The following is a 16,503-nucleotide window of genomic DNA, read 5'->3' as shown; positions in this document are numbered from 1 at the left end:
TCCTCCATTATTGCGCGCCTCCATTTTATCCCAAGAAACTCATGCAGCATCACAATGTCGGTTGATAAAAATAAATAAACATCAACATGGAGACTGAATAACAAAGCTGACACGGTCCGACTGACAAACGGACAAACAAACAAACAAAACTCGTTTTTCTTCCGGTCGGGAGAGGTCTTCCTGGATAGCCAGGGATGGGGTGGATGGAGACCAGCCCTAGCCTCCTCCCGGTACCTCAGCTCGGCTCGTGCTCTTCCCCAGGTACCTGTGGGGAGGCCATGTTGTGGAACACGAGAAGCTGCTAAGATGCTAAGTGATAGCAGCAGGGCCCTCGTTGGGAAAAGTGTTTCTTCCTGATCTCCCTGGTCCCTCTGCGTGAAGATCTCGACAACCCTCCATCTCTCCGCCATCCCTCCTTCCCTCCATATCTCCTCCATCCCTCCATCTCTCCGCCATCCCTCCTTCCCTCCATATCTCCTCCATCCCTCCATCTCTCCGCCATCCCTCCTTCCCTCCATATCTCCTCCATCCCTCCATCTCTCCGCCATCCCTCCTTCCCTCCATATCTCCTCCATCCCTCCATCTCTCCGCCATCCCTCCTTCCCTCCATCTCTCCGCCATCCCTCCTTCCCTCCATATCTCCTCCATCCCTCCATCTCTCCGCCATCCCTCCTTCCCTCCATCTCTCCGCCATCCCTCCTTCCCTCCATATCTCCTCCATCCCTCCATCTCTCCTCCATCCCTCCTTCCCTCCATCTCTCTGCCATCCCTCCTTCCCTCCATCTCACCTCCATCCCTCGATCTCTCCTCCATCCCTCCTTCCCTCCATCTCTCCTCCATCCCTCCTTCCCTCCATCTCTCCTCCATCCCTCCATCTCTCCTCCATCCCTCCTTCCCTCCATCTCTCCTCCATCCCTCCTTCCGTCCATCTCTCCTCCATCCCTCCATCTCTCCTCCATCCCTCCTTCCCTCCATCTCTCCTCCATCCCTCCATTTATTCATTCCTCCTACCACCATTCCTCCATTCCTTCATCACTCCTCTCCTCCATTCTTCCATCCCTCTCTCCATCCCTCCTTCCCTCCATTTCTCCTCCATCCCTCGATCTCTCCTCCATCCCTCCTTCCCCCATCTCTCTTCCATCCCTCCTTCCATCCATCTCTCCTCCATCCCTCCATCTCTCCTCCATCCCTCCTTCCCTCCATCTCTCCTCCATCACTCCTTCCCTCCATCTCTCCTCCATCCCTCCATCTCTCCTCCATCCCTCCTTCCCTCCATCTCTCCTCCATCCCTCCATTTATTCATTCCTCCTACCACCATTCCTCCATTCCTTCATCCCTCCTTTCCTCCATTCTTCCATCCCTCTCTCCATCCCTCCTTCCCTCCATTTCTCCTCCATCCCTCCTTCCCTCCATATCTCCTCCATCCCTCCATCCCTCCTCCATCCCTCAATCCCTCCATTTATTCATCCCTCCTATCACCATTCCTCCATTCCTTCATCCCTCCGTCCCTCCATTCTTCCATCCCTCTCTCCATCCCTCCATTCCTTCATCCCTCCATCCCTAGAGGTTACCAGGATGAGTTGACGGTTGGATAATGCCTGTCCAATCACACAGATGGACTATGGGGAGGGCAAGATGCATGTGGCATCAGTATTCACCCCCGCACCTGAGGTCACCCAGCCTTATATAACTCTGGCTGACAGGGAGCTGAAAGGTGGGGTTGTGATGGAGGGGTGGAGGGGTGGGTACAGTGATGACCCAGGAGATGGATCGTCATTCCTGTCCTCACATGAAAATTAGAACACATTTTTTTTTTTTTTTTTTTTTTTTGAGATGGTAACAGATGCTGTTTAACCTACATCCTGTGTGGTAGCTACAACCGCTCTCCCCTCCCCCACACACTCTCTCCATCTCCCTCCCTCTCTCTCTCACTCCCCTCCCCCACACACTCTCTTCCTCCTCCTCCTGCGTCCCCTCCCCCACAGCCTCTCCTCTCTCTTGACCCCTCCCTCATCCTCTCCCCTCCTTCCCTCTCCCTGCTGCAGGGTTGAAACAGTCAGAGCGCAGTCAGTCAAATTAATCAGATTAATATGCACACAAACACAACGCGTGTACACATATGTGTGCTCATTCTCACTAACAGGCGTGCTTCGCTCACACACAGAGAGAGAAAGAGAGAGTGTTAAGTGAGCCAGTGGATGAAGCTCCCCTGTAGCGTCATCGGCTCAGGACGACACCCAGACTCCTGCTCCTGCGAGCTCTGCCGGTGTGTGGACGATCCCGTCGCGTCACAGGTCCTGGAGCTGCCGTTGACAGGGGCGTCAGAAGCCTGTTGCCCCAAAGTAGGACAGGATAGAAGCGTGACACGTCAGAATACAAGGCAGTAGAATCCCGTCGAAGAGAGATAGCCTGCCTTCGACGCAGTCCTCGACCGCTTGTGGGAAGCCGGGAGTGTGTCGGGTGATTACTGTGGACAGTGTCGAAACGGCATGCTCCTGGTCTTACATTTACATTTAGTCATTCAGCAGACGCTCTTATCCAGAGCGACTTACAGTAAGTACAGGGACATTCCCCCCGAGGCAAGTAGGGTGAAGTGCCTTGCCCAAGGACACAACGTCAGTTGGCATGACCGGGAATCGAACTGGCAACCTTCGGATTACCAGCCCGATTCCCTCAGCGCTCAGCCACCTGACTCCTGACTCCTGTCTTCCCGCTCATAAGGAAGGTTAGACCTTTGAGCTGAGGGTTGGTCCACTGTCATCTTGGCGTGAAGGAGGCAGGATGGGCTTCCATGCAAGGTGTGGGTTTATGAATTATGTTGGTTAACTGTGTACAGTATTTGTACTCACAGTGTGCATTTTTATGTCTTCTTTTTACATACACCCCCACTCCATCCTCTCTCTCTCTCTCTCTCTCTCTCAACATCCACACACACACACACACACACACACCGCCACATACATTCACACAGAGTGCCGAGAGGGATAATTCGTGTTGTATTTTACGTGGACATATTTACTGCAGAGCCAATGTCATGTCCTTTGGTTGGTCCAGCCCTCTGCTACTGCACCCTCACACCTCCCTGCTCCTCCAGTCAGACAATATGAGACGGAGTCGGCTCTCAAATCCTCCAAAGCAGCTGGTTACGTTGTCAACACGGTAGATAAACAGCTAGAGAGAAGCTAGACTCAGCCGTTTTTTTAATTTACAGAAGCTCGGAATCGGTTGTTTTTTTTATACCGCACTCGAATAAAGAAAACTTAGGTTAAGACAATTACTGTCTAGGATTAAATCATTCTGTTCTAAACGTTCTGTTGTTCATCTTGGGTGTCAGTATTCTGACATGCTTGTGGTGTTACTAATTTATATGATGGCCATAAATTCCAACACACGCAGTTACAGTAAGGTGAAATACACACACACAAACACACACTCTACTGTCGTTGTAGTGTTTACCTGCACCTGACTGTATATATAGTATCTCAGCAACTAAATTGTGACATGCAGATTGCAGATTAGACCGCAGGCTGGATTCTTGGCGAGAATCTTTATAAATATACCATGACGGAAGCGTGTTCCACTCACAAAACTCTGCCCAGCTCTGAAGGCTGGAGCTTCCACTGTGCTGCTCTGGCATGCATGAGGCCGGGCGGCTTCTGACTGCGCAGGGGTGAGTGGCACACACACCGCTCCCCATCTGGGTCACCCAGTCAACACCCTGTACCACAGCATCCCTGCTTCACCCAGTCAACACCCTGTACCACAGCATCCCTGCTTCACCCAGTCAACACCCTGTACCACAGCATCCCTGCTTCACCCAGTCAACACCCTGTACCACAGCATCCCTGCTTCACCCAGTCAACACCCTGTACCACAGCATCCCTGCTTCACCCAGTCAACACCCTGTAGCACAGCATCCCTGCTTCACCCAGTCAACACCCTGTACCACAGCATCCCTGCTTCACCCAACCTGCTGCCGCCACAGGACTCACAGATCCTTGTTTTTATGTCGAGTTGTTTGTGTAGACTTTGTTTACTACAGTTTTCAGCTGCGAGGGGGTAACTTTGAGAATGCTGGGCAGGATTGTGTTACCGTCCAGGATGCGGTGTGTTGTTCTGGCCAGGTGGAGGAAAGGGCTCGGAGCCCCAGCAGGGTTCTTCTGGGAACACGGTAAAATGGTTCCCTCACGAGACCGCCTAGTCCCAGACTCCCAGCCGGGCTGTTCTGCAGTCAGCCCAGCGCTGTCGTACGATGACTGACTGGGCCTTCAAATTCAAACGCACACAGGTGGATTTCACGCTAATTCAGGGTGATCTGACAATCACTCATCATGCATTTTATGGTATTTGGTCTCTGCTCAGTGTTTGAACTAATTCCAGTTATTTCAATCCTGATGCCCATGTATTTCCAAATATTTTTTACCATTTCCGTGAGCAGTGTAAATGTCTCCAGCGAGGGTATAGTTGCAGATGTGACTGCAGCGAAGCCTTCTGTCAGACCTCATCTAGACCTTATCTGGGACGTCCAGTCACCTCATCCTCTTACGTCACCACCCCCCCCACACCCCTCCCCCTCGGTGCCCAGCTCAGCCACACCCCATAACAGGCACCGCTATACTCCTATTGCACCGTTCTCCCAGTTACCGTTGGTTACTGGACTGCGGCCTCCTGGCCCAGTCATCCCGCACCGCTCAGGAGGATGGAGCTGTGAGCGGGCACGGAACTGAGCATGTTGGCAAGCTGAGGGTGGAGATGCTGCCATGGGCCCTGTGTGTGTGTGTGTGTGTGTGTGTGTGTGTGACTTTTTGTGTGTGGGTGTGTGTGTGTGTGTGTGTGACTGTGTATGTGTGTGTGTGTGTGTGTGTGTGTGTGTGTGTGTGTGTGTGACTGTGTATGTGTGGGTGTGTGTGTGTGTGTGACTGTGTATGTGTGTGTGTGTGTGTGTGTGGTGGGGGTGGAGAGGGGTGGAGGATGTCAGAGGGTTACTGCTGAGTCTGGGTGGGGTGAGGAAACAGACAAATATAGCCTCTCTACTGTTGTACGGAACCTGACTGTGACCAGGGAAATGCTGCCAGGCGCTGAATGGCCCGTGTTCTCTGTCACTCAGCAGACAGATTCATCCCTGTTCAACAGCAGATTGTGTTCACTGACATTACTCATAATGTGCTTTATTAACAGGTGAGACCTCTTTTAACAGGTGAGACCTTCATATACAGTGTGAATACACTTTGGTTGCACTGTAAAAACCAAACAAAAATAGCACTGTAAAGTGTTAATCATATGGTGATAATATGGTGATGAAATCACATTAGTTCTTAGTTGAATTAAACCGTTTTAGAAAACGGAAACTAGAGCAGTTGATATTCACAGAATCACTAAGCTACAGGCTGAATGTTTACATGGATGCTTGTATGTGTACCTCTCTGTTGTTATGTGAGCTAAACACACACAAACACATATGCACACGTACAAACACACTTGCATACACACACACAATCTGGGACTGGTGTGAGGTGATTGCTCGTAAACATATGTATCTGCTTAAGCCAAGCTATTTATGGAAATATTAATTCTCTAGCATGTAGCTAAGATACTCGCATGATACGAGGTGGTGGAAGGACTCGGAACAATAGTAGATATCACGAATAGTGAAACATGAGATATTGGTCTGATAATGTAAAATATTTTCAGAATCATATTCTGGACGATTGCCTCATTTGAATCTCAATGATTTTTTCCCCTTGGAGTCCTTTTTGAAAATGTATTCCATCTGTAGCATTTTTAGTCCACATGTAGGCTTATTTTTCATCTCCAATACATTTCCAGTGCTACACCAGTGCTTGCTTGTGTGGGTGTGTATCCTTGTGGCAGGTTAACAAGAAATGGCAGAGTTAATCCAGAATTAGCCTATCGGTTAAATTCGAGGATTTGAACTGTAATAAATCGCCTATAATGATTCCTGGTAGAACCTGGGGCTCCTTCAGTTCTGTGTGGCAGCAACCGCGGTGTTGGTGTGCAGAACGCAGCTAGATCTGCTTTTAGCTGTTGAATAATGCAGAGGAAATGGACAGAATATTTTACCTCAGGGGAGGAAGAGATCTGATTATCATCAGCACCGTCGGGAATACACGGATGGAACCGAGAACTGTTAAAGAGGAGGACGTTCTGTGTGACGTTGTGAAAGTTTCCAGAACTTTCAGCTGTTTCCCCCGCTACTTTTAGATCACAGAATCACAGTCCTCATGTTTCTTTTGTCATTTTTTTACATTAATTAGAAGTCATCCATAAACGTTAAGTAGACACCGACCTAAACCACATATACGGAGACACAAACCGTAGTGATCTAAGTCTACGTGCAGCCTTTCTCAAACCTGGTCCTTAGGTACCCCCTGTCCTGCATGTTTCTAGATGTTTCCCTGCTCCAACACACCTGGTTCAAATGAACGGGTCGTTACCAGGCTTCTGCTGAGTTTACATTTCTTTTAATCAGGCGTCATTTCAAGCAGGTGTGCTGGAATTGGGAATAATCTCAAACATGCAGGGCAGGGAGTCCCGAGGACCAGGGTTGAGAAAGGCTGCCCTAGAGCATCCTGAAGGCTGTCTAACACAGTGGTTCCCAACCCTGGTCCTCGGGGCTCCCCTGTCCTGCATGTTTTAGATGTTTCCCTGCTCCAACACACCTGATTCAAATGAACGGTCATAAGCAGGCTTCTGCAGAGCTGGATAACAACCCATTCATTTGAACCAGGTGTGTTGGAGCAGGGAAACATCTTGAACATGCAGGACAGGGGGCCTGAGGACCGGGGTTAGGAACCACTGGTGTAACACGTCCCGGTCCAGCACAGGCCTCAGACTGAGAGCCGCATTCTCAGTCCCACACATGCAGATGAGAGGCTGTTCCAAAACCGTGGCCCCTGATGGGAACCCAGCGCGGTGTGAACCAACACAGGCTCGTCTGACGGAGGGGCACGCTTCCTGTGGCAGCGCCACCGCTTGTTGATTCTGATTGAACATCGTACGGTTCTCTCGCTTGGATGTTGGCGTGACTATGCGAGACCGCTCCCCCTCTTAAGGCGATCCTGGCTCTGTCACACTGCACATATGGAACAGAGGTTTGTTTTTGTGCCCACAGAGTCCATGTGCAAGGCTTGTTGCACATGGAGCGGCCGTTTTATTTTCGGTGTGAGGGGGCGTTCAAAGATTCTCATTTGTGCGCAAGAGGGATTTCTCTTAAGTGGCTAAAGCTGATCTTTCCAGGATAATACTCCTTTGAGATGATTCCATTTCACAACCTCATGCACAAACTCTTTGGCTTTTGACCAAAACCCTGTCTTTTGTCGTGTGACCGGTGCGTCGGACGTCATCGTAAATGCGCGTGTGAATGCGTAAGCTTCCTCTGAGGTCTGACTGGGGCCGCTTCTCTCACGGCAGACTGGCTGACTTGAGTGTGTCTTGGGGGCAGAGGATGACAGGGGAGGCCAGGGTCACAGTCTGCGGCCTGGAGGCCGGGGGGTGGAGCTGATGTCTTGCTGCAGGGTCGGTAGGAACAGGGGTAGGGGCGGTGGAGGCCTGGAGGCCGGGTGAAGAGAGGCTCACCAGCATCTGAAGGGTTAACTGTCCATTACCATCAGGACTGCAGCACTCCAGTCCCACACCCAGCGGTGCCTGAGTCTGCAGGCTGAGCTCCTCCCCTCCCCGCTCCCCCCCCCCTCCCTCAGCGCCTCGCCCCCCCCCCTCCCTCCCTCCCCCCCCTCCCTCCCTCCCCCCCTCCCTCCCTGGCTGTCGCCGGCAGGATGCTGGGAGGACTCGGCTCTCCTCCCGTCTGGCCAGCAGACACGGTAACGACGACCAAACATACGAGCTACAGTCCCCCAGTGTGGCTGCCATTTTATAAATTCCTCTGTTTGCCAACAGATGACAGCTCAATTTCTGCTCTTCCACGGTCTTGTTTGCGCGGAGGAATAATGAAATGGCTGTTTCGGACCTTTGTACGACCTCGCAGTTGGACGCTTTGGCGATTGTTTATGATACTTGCGTAAAATTCTTGTGTTGTGTCATGGTCAGCTCCCTGGTCTACCTCAGACCAGACATGGCTGCAAGGCCCTGGAAGCCCCTGGTCTACCTCAGACCAGACATGGCTGCAAGGCCCTGGAAGCCCCTGGTCTACCTCAGACCAGACATGGCTGCAAGGCCCTGGAAGCCCCTGGTCTACCTCAGACCAGACATGGCTGCAAGGCCCTGGAAGCCCCTGGTCTACCTCAGACCAGACATGGCTGCAAGGCCCTGGAAGCCCCTGGTCTACCTCAGACCAGACATGGCTGCAAGGCCCTGGAAGCCCCTGGTCTACCTCAGACCAGACATGGCTGCAAGGCCCTGGAAGCCCCTGGTCTACCTCAGACCAGACATGGCTGCAAGGCCCTGGAAGCCCCTGGTCTACCTCAGACCAGTGCCCTTCCTTTCCACTACCATTTATCTCCCTCTTTTACTCTCTCTCTCTTTATTACTTGCTGTCTCTCTCTCTTTTTCTCTCTCTCCCCCTTTTTTACTCTCTCTCACTCTCCCTTTCTCTCCCTCTCTCTCTCTCTCTCTCTCTCTCTCTCTCTCTCTCTCTCTCTCTCTCTCTCTCTCTCTCTCCTGACCTTCCTCTGGTCAGTGATGGAGCGAGCGTCATTCCATGTCGTCGAGGGCCCGGTGTGTGTGTGACGTTGGGATCAACCAGACGTTTTCTCCTGGGTCACTCCCAATCCATCACCCAGTGTGACCACCAACAGTCCCAGCCCCCCATGGTCCGATCCAAACTCAATCTACCCCCCCTCTTTCTCCACACGAGTATGATACACAACAACCATTCTGTTCTACACCCCCTCTAACTTAAACACCATGTCTGCCACTATCTGGAGTGTACACAGGACGCCATGTTCAGAGAGCATGTACACACAGTTCAACCGTAACCAGGGTGATGTGTGGGCAGAGTTTAACCCTGTCCCCCTCTTTCCCCCCCCCGCTCCAGGCCAAGGACAGCGATGACGATGAGGAGGTGGTCCAGGTGGACCGAGATCACTTCATGGATGAGTTCTTTGAGCAGGTGAGTGAGACCACGTCTGGGAACAGCAGCGACTTTCATAACAGTAAACTAAGAGCTGCTGATGACGTACAGCTTGAGGATATGAGCTGCATTTAACGAGCGTTAAGCATTTTAACGCTCGGCCTTCGTTCCCTGTTTACAACAGTTATTACAGGATGCTGCACAGGCTTAAGAACAACTTACCACACAGGAAACACGCTTTCCATTAAATCAACCGGTTTATTGGCAAATTATTACAAATGCAGTGTTACATTTCAGATGACCTTCAGGAGACACAGTGTGTGGAAGCTTCCAGCTAGCATCTGACTGGGTTCCACTGTGTGTCAGCGTATTAGCATCACAGACGAGTATTTCTGGAGCGGTTTGGGAGGATTGAACCAGAGGATGTCACTGTAACTGCCCTAGTACTCGTGCGCATGTACCAAGGACATGTGCTATGAGGCAAAGGGGAGGAGCCATGCATGCAAATAGAGCAGAACCCTGTTTGGTGTGTTCTAACAGGGGAAATTGTAGTGATTTGCATACTAATTGGTGAACCAGTAGCGGGCATGTTAAGGAGAGAATGTGTGTGTGTATGTGTGATGCAAAAGAGATAAAGAGAGAGAGAAAAAGAGAGAGAGAGTGTGTGTGTGTGTGTGTGAGATAGACAGAGAAAGAGAGAGTGTGTGTGTGTGTGTGAGAGAGAGAGAGAGAGAGAGAGAGAGAGAGAGAGAGAGAGAGAGAGAGAGAGAGAGAGAGAGAGAGAGAGAGAGAGAGAGAGAGAGAGAGAGAGAGAGAGAGAGAGAGAGAGAGAGAGAGAGAGAGAGAGAGAGAGAGAGAGAGAGAGAGAGAGAGAGAGAGAGAGAGAGAGAGAGAGAGAGAGAAACACACAGCGTGTGTGTGTGTTGGGGGGTCGTAACAGCGGCCGAGTCCTTCCCCTAGGTTTCTCGTGTTTCTGTCCGGCACACCAGAGACGTTGACCTTTCTCTCCCTAATGCCGTGAGACTGCAGTGCCTCCATGCTGTCGGCAGTGGAGGCTGTAGACTGTGGAGATGCATACTGCTGTAGACTGTGGAGATGCATACTGCTGTAGACTGTGGAGATGCATACTGCTGTAGACTGTGGAGATGCATACTGCTGTAGACTGTGGAGATGCATACTGCTGTAGACTGTGGAGATGCATACTGCTGTAGACTGTGGAGATGCATACTGCTGTAGACTGTGGAGATGCATACTGCTGTAGACTGTGGAGATGCATACTGCTGTAGACTGTGGAGATGCATACTGCTGTAGACTGTGGAGATGCATACTGTTCATGTTGACCTCCAGCTGCCTCCGACCACCTTGCAACACTCACCGTGTCTCATGCCAACTGCTCCTACAAACTGCTGCTCTCCCCAAAGAACCTATTTCACACAATGAGCCACGTCATCGACTATACTTCTTTAATCTTTGCTGTTGAAGGAGAGTTTTAGTGTAGACGACTTATGTAATAGCTTTTTATGGACTCGATTAGACTCTATTGGTTGTCAGTGCAGCGATGAACAGACTAACTGTCCTCAATATTGGTGATGAATTGCCTTTCAATCTACCGTTGCAGATGAGAAACCAAGTGAGCCCTCTCTCTCTGGCCAATCACAGCACGAGCACGAGGCAGGACAGTGAATCAGCAGGTTTTAAGACCCTGGAGGGTGGTAATTCTAAACACCTGTCTGCAAGGCTGCTGGGTAGTGTAGTCATTAAACCAGGCTTAGCTGTACTCTTCTCCACCTTCAGAGCTGGCCTCAACTCAACTTGCTCAACTTGTGTCAAGACAGGAGGAAATCTTTTTTTTTTTTTTCAAACCAAGCCTAGCAGGAATCCGGAAGGTGGATTAAATGAACTTGGGCACAGCTTGGTTTAGGTTTTAATTGTAATAGTCACAGGAAACCGCCCTGGCTTATGCAGAAGTATTCACACAGCTACAGTCACACTGTGGAGCGGTCTTTTTTCTTCCCCATGTCTGTATCAGGATGTGGCTTCTGGACCCTGGATAGGAGAGGGGATGAAGGACTGTGGGAGGACTCCTCCTGCCACAGACAGCCATCTGGGATTCAGAGCGCAGCAGCAGAGAGAATATCTGCTGTTGTCTGCAAATAACGCAAAAGCATAGTTGCCAGCTAAAATACTCCAACACAGTATTTTCCCTGAAATGTCCCCACATCCAAAATACAGCACACATGGAACCAGAGATAAGGAAACATTCGATTAGAAAACTCTTTTTATTCATCCCTAGGTGGGGAAATTCTGTAGGCAAGATAAAGAGGTTCACAGATGCACAGATACACCCTGCAAGACACTTTCCTCCATCACAGGACCGTACAGAATGATGCCAAAATGTCCACGTTTGCCCAACACAACCAGGACCATCCCAGGTTCTGGTGTACAACCAGGAGAACGCAGCTCTGGAGGTCATGACCATGAGCAGTCGACAGCAGACACAGCGCTGGCCTGAGGGCTGAGATCCCAGGGTGCTCTGTCAGTCAGCCCACACAGCCAATCCACTCGCTCCTCCTGCCAGCCAATGACTCAGCATCTGACTCCCTGGCCCGTCGCAGGGTCCGTAGTCCTTGGTTCCCCCACACAACACAGAACCTGTACTGTGCCGGTGAGGAGAGCGCAGGTCGAGATGAGAAAAAAGCTTCTAATGTCCAATTATGAGGAGGAAACAGGAAACGCTTGTTCTCGGCTCTGGCTTCCCCAGTTTATGTCAATCAGTTGAAACGTGGATCAAATCAAATGTATTTGTGTAGCCTGTTTCGCAAGCCATGTCACAGAGGGCTTCACATACACCCATAGAACTGCCCCTCAAACCAACTTAAACCCTCAAGGATATGGAACATACAGTACACACACACACACACACACACACACACACACACACACACACACACACACACACACAGCCGGCAAGCTAACACGCTGATGTTTCCTGCGCAGGTGGAAGAGATCCGGGGCTGTATAGAAAAGCTGTCAGAGGATGTGGAACAGGTTAAGAAGCAGCACAGCGCCATCTTGGCAGCGCCCAATCCTGACGAAAGTAAGTCCCGGCCAATCGCACGCTCTCCCTTGGTCCACGCACACAACTAAACACATCCCCTAAATCATCCATAGAACTGACCCAGTTATTATTATTAGCTCACACTGTGGAGTTTCATTTGCAGTTTTGCTTTCCAACTGTGTGATAGTGCCTACTGCAAAACAACAACAAGAACGTATCGCTACTCAGATATATATTAAGTAGGCTAGAAAAATACTTAAACTCTCAGATGTGAAAAAGTCCGGAGCCGTAGGACAAAAACCTAGAACTGGATTGAAACTGTGCGTTGGTGTGTATAGTCATGAACATGCATATGTATTTACGTAAATGAAATAGATGATTAATCCATTTATGACATTTCTGATCCTGTATAGGCCGCTAAAATAAGTCAACATGTATCACTATTCACCAAGCCCTCATGAGCTGCATCCAAGCTCAATAAACGTTTAACAAGCTTTAATGATCAAACCACAATATTCTCTTGAATATTAAATGATGGTCCTCAGCCTTTTTTACCAAATGGGTTAGTAAATCTAATCATATGGCTCTACAACTTCAGCTTCTAAAATCGGACTACGCTTCACATTAAAACAGAAACTGACTCTATCGTCTAGTGGAAAACCATGAAAGAGAAAGACAGAGATTTTATCCAGAAAATGGCTTCTTTATAATGATCTGCTTTGAAAGATGAGATGTCCCGAACAGTTTTCTGTGACCTAGACTGCATGTGACTCAACTGGATTGAGCAAAACTCTCAGTGATAACGCCAGGGCCTCATCAGACGTGTTTCGTGGCTAGCTCTAGCTTCAGTCAGACAGGCGCTAGTCTGGGTCGATTCACCCTGTACGGCCATCTCCCCCGTCACGGAATCGTCCAGAATTATGCTCCGTTTCACATGCACCGGATTATGCATGCAGCGCCAACCTCGCATTGTGTTTGCATGCTATTTCTGCCTTATGATTTCAACATTTTATATGTGTTGTTCTGCACGTTCATGTCCTATGTTATGTGGTCCGTTTATGAGAATGCTGTTTTTTTCTTCTTCTTGTGTGTGTTTCCTTCTTGTCTTTTCACCCTTCGTCTTTCCATGCATGCCTCATGAAGAAGTCGCCTCAGCGGACTAGTTAATGGCGATGAGTGTTCGTGAGTGAGTTAAGTGGTTACTGGTTAACTGGTTAACTAGTTAACCAGTACTTGTTTTGTCCTGTGCTGTGTATTGTCGATGTCTGGTTTTAATGTGTTTGATATATTACTTCTTCACTTCATATAATGAAATTATAAGTAATATTCTGTTCATAACATTCAATTAATTATTGAACTAGTGTAGCACACAGTCTGAATTGTTCCTTTATATATTTAAAACATCTGGATGCTGTGTAGAACGATTTAAAATGCATCCTAAAGTACATTATTGAATAATGCATGCTGGGACATGTAGGCTATGCGGATGCACGCCTACGAGCATCGTCAGAACCAACTTTGCAGAGGTGGTTATTCAGCTTCTACTAAGCTGTTTTCTAATGAATTGTGAATGTTGAGGTCTATAATCAGAGTAGATTTAGCAAAGGGACAACAAGGAAATGTTCTTTCTTTCTCTTTCTCTCTTTCTCTTTTCTCTATTTCTCTTTCCTCTCTCTCTCTTTCTCTCTCTTTCTGTTGCTCTCTCTTTCTCATTTCTCTCTTTCTCTCATTTCTCTCTCTTTCTCTCTATTTCTGTCGCTCTCTCTTTCTCTATTATCTCTCTCTTTCTCTGTCTCTCTCTCTCTCTCTCTCTCTCTCTCTTGATTCCTTTTCCAACAAGGTCCTTACAGCATAAAAAAGTAGATGAAAATCCTGAGGATGTCCTATAAATGTGAAGGTTATACAGAAATCGATCCTCACATTAGTCCGGACGGTGTCAACTGGACAACCCCAACTTCAACAGCTGAGCTCAATCAATACACCCCTGGCTCTGAGGACAGCTTACAGGGCTGCAGCCCAGATCTACTGTTGAAGTTCTTTGTAGGTTTATCTGACGCATGATTGTTTATGTAGCTACCCGGGTGGGGAGGTATTAGTCTCAAAAAGCCCAAATCTATAAACTAAGCCTGGAGAACTCCAGTAGAGAGAAGTGTGCAGGCGTGTTAAAGGGGCACTGACTACCCAGGGCCCCAGTGTGCAGGCGTGTTAAAGGGGCGCTGACTACCCAGGGCCCCAGTGTGCAGGCGTGTTAAAGGGGCACTGACTACCCAGGGCCCCAGTGTGCAGGCGTGTTAAAGGGGCACTGACTACCCAGGGCCCCAGTGTGCAGGCGTGTTAAAGGGGCACTGACTACCCAGGGCCCCAGTGTGCAGGCGTGTTAAAGGGGCGCTGACTACCCAGGGCCCCAGTGTGCAGGCGTGTTAAAGGGGCGCTGACTACCCAGGGCCCCAGTGTGCAGGCGTGTTAAAGGGGCGCTGACTACCCAGGGCCCCAGTGTGCAGGCGTGTTAAAGGGGCGCTGACTACCCAGGGCCCCAGTGTGCAGGCGTGTTAAAGGGGCGCTGACTACCCAGGGCCCCAGTGTGCAGGCGTGTTAAAGGGGCGCTGACTACCCAGGGCCCCAGTGTGCAGGCGTGTTAAAGGGGCGCTGACTACCCAGGGCCCCAGTGTGCAGGCGTGTTAAAGGGGCGCTGACTACCCAGGGCCCCAGTGTGCAGGCGTGTTAAAGGGGCGCTGACTACCCAGGGCCCCAGTGTGCAGGCGTGTTAAAGGGGCGCTGACTACCCAGGGCCCCAGTGTGCAGGCGTGTTAAAGGGGCGCTGACTACCCAGGGCCCCAGTGTGCAGGCGTGTTAAAGGGGCACTGACCCTCCAAAAGCTTTGAATTAAAATGTGTTGAATTAAAAAACAGACATAACCAAAATGGGGAGGGGTCCTAATATGTCTGCGGCGCCCCTGAGCGTGTGTGTAGTCATGGCGGGAGTGTTAGAGATATAGCTGCAGGTGCCGCTCCCAGACAGCAGTATTGACCCGTGCAGAGGTGTTGCTGTGTGCAAATATGAGTTGCCAGTTCAGTGACATAGGACACGTCTTGTTTTGGGAGAATCGATGGACAGACACAATGTAAAGGCCCGATGTTGGCACAGAACGCCTTTAATATACTCACGGTGAGACTTCCTGTTAAAACAGGACACCTTTAACATCCTTACAGTGACACTTCCTGTTAAAACAGGACACACATAACGCTGTTAACCTGTTAAATACCAGACACAACTCAATACTGTCTGGTCTGTTTGTTGATAACAGCTAGCAAGGAATTATACTGAATTAGCCTCGTAATTACATGTTGATTAGCACTAATTGGCTCTAGACATACACCCATCACATGTACCCAAATGAAAAAGGCTTCAGTGTTGATTCAGTACTCAACTGTAATGTCTGTAATTTAATATCCTAATGTGTGGATAAAATTAGAAGATGATGATGTGTTTGTTTCTGTGTGGGTGTCATTTCTCAAGTGTCTGTCGTAGGTGTGTTTGGATTAGTTCAAGTTGAGCCATTTGTAACAAGTACAGACTATTGGACTTGTTGGGTCCTGTTCCTCTTGAAAATCTCTGTCCACCTATCCTAATCCTAACCTATATGAGCTGCTATACTTATCAACAATAACAACACTAATTAACAAGGTAAGAATTAGAAAAATTGAATCAACCATCCAACCTTTTCATATCCTATATACAATTCACCAAGACTATTAATTGGGACTGTTGGTGAAACTCTGCCAGGAAACGTCGTTAAATGTTGACTGTGTCTGGCAGTTGATCCGCTGGTCCTGAGTCCTGGATGTTGGTTGATCTCAGCCAAGCAGCTACTGATCCTCTCTTTAGATTTAGAGTCGACAACACCCTCAATCTGTAGATCAGACCTAACTTCTGCTCATCTATGAAAACACGTTTCCTTTACCAAACGGTCATCCTGCCAAGTTGCAACGTGGAGAAAAATCAAGTGATAAACTCATTAGACAGATATGACAACAGGTGGACGCATTTAATTGGTCGTCATTTAACCGATTCTGCTTATGGTTTTGTGTTACCAGCTAGCTACATGTTGTCTGGTACATGTTGTCAGTGGTCTGCAACACAGACACTATGAACTAGATAGAACCATGGGGGGCTCGTAGAGGAGGCAGGGAGGAGTGATAGAGGGAACAAGGGGGCGAAGGATGGAGAGGAGGAGGATGAAGAAAAGATTGAGTGATTGTGTGGGAGGGAGAGAGGAAGAGAGAGAGAGGGAGGGAGGGAGAGAGAGAGACAGAGAGAGAAAGAAAGAAAGGGCTGAGCTGGTTTCACTGACTGAATGGCACTGCAGCGGTCATAAATCAGTACAAGCACTGCAGCTGAA

General features: G+C 49.3%; 1 protein-coding gene across 1 annotated transcript in view; it reads left to right on the top strand.

Moving 5' to 3' along the window:
* The window catches only part of stx1b (syntaxin 1B), a 33,696-nt gene that overhangs the window by 8,506 nt on the left and 8,687 nt on the right, over nucleotides 1-16,503 (top strand). The window contains exons 2-3 of the mRNA XM_062455011.1: nucleotides 9,011-9,085; nucleotides 12,044-12,143. Coding sequence (XP_062310995.1) covers nucleotides 9,011-9,085; nucleotides 12,044-12,143 — 175 coding nt within the window. The remainder of the gene's footprint in view (nucleotides 1-9,010; nucleotides 9,086-12,043; nucleotides 12,144-16,503) is intronic.

The sequence above is a fragment of the Osmerus eperlanus genome, chromosome 2 (genome assembly GCF_963692335.1).
Source record: "Osmerus eperlanus chromosome 2, fOsmEpe2.1, whole genome shotgun sequence".
NCBI classification, from domain to species: Eukaryota; Metazoa; Chordata; class Actinopteri; order Osmeriformes; family Osmeridae; genus Osmerus; species Osmerus eperlanus.
Note: the sequence above shows the minus strand (reverse complement) of the source record. Positions and strands in the feature narration are given on the sequence as shown.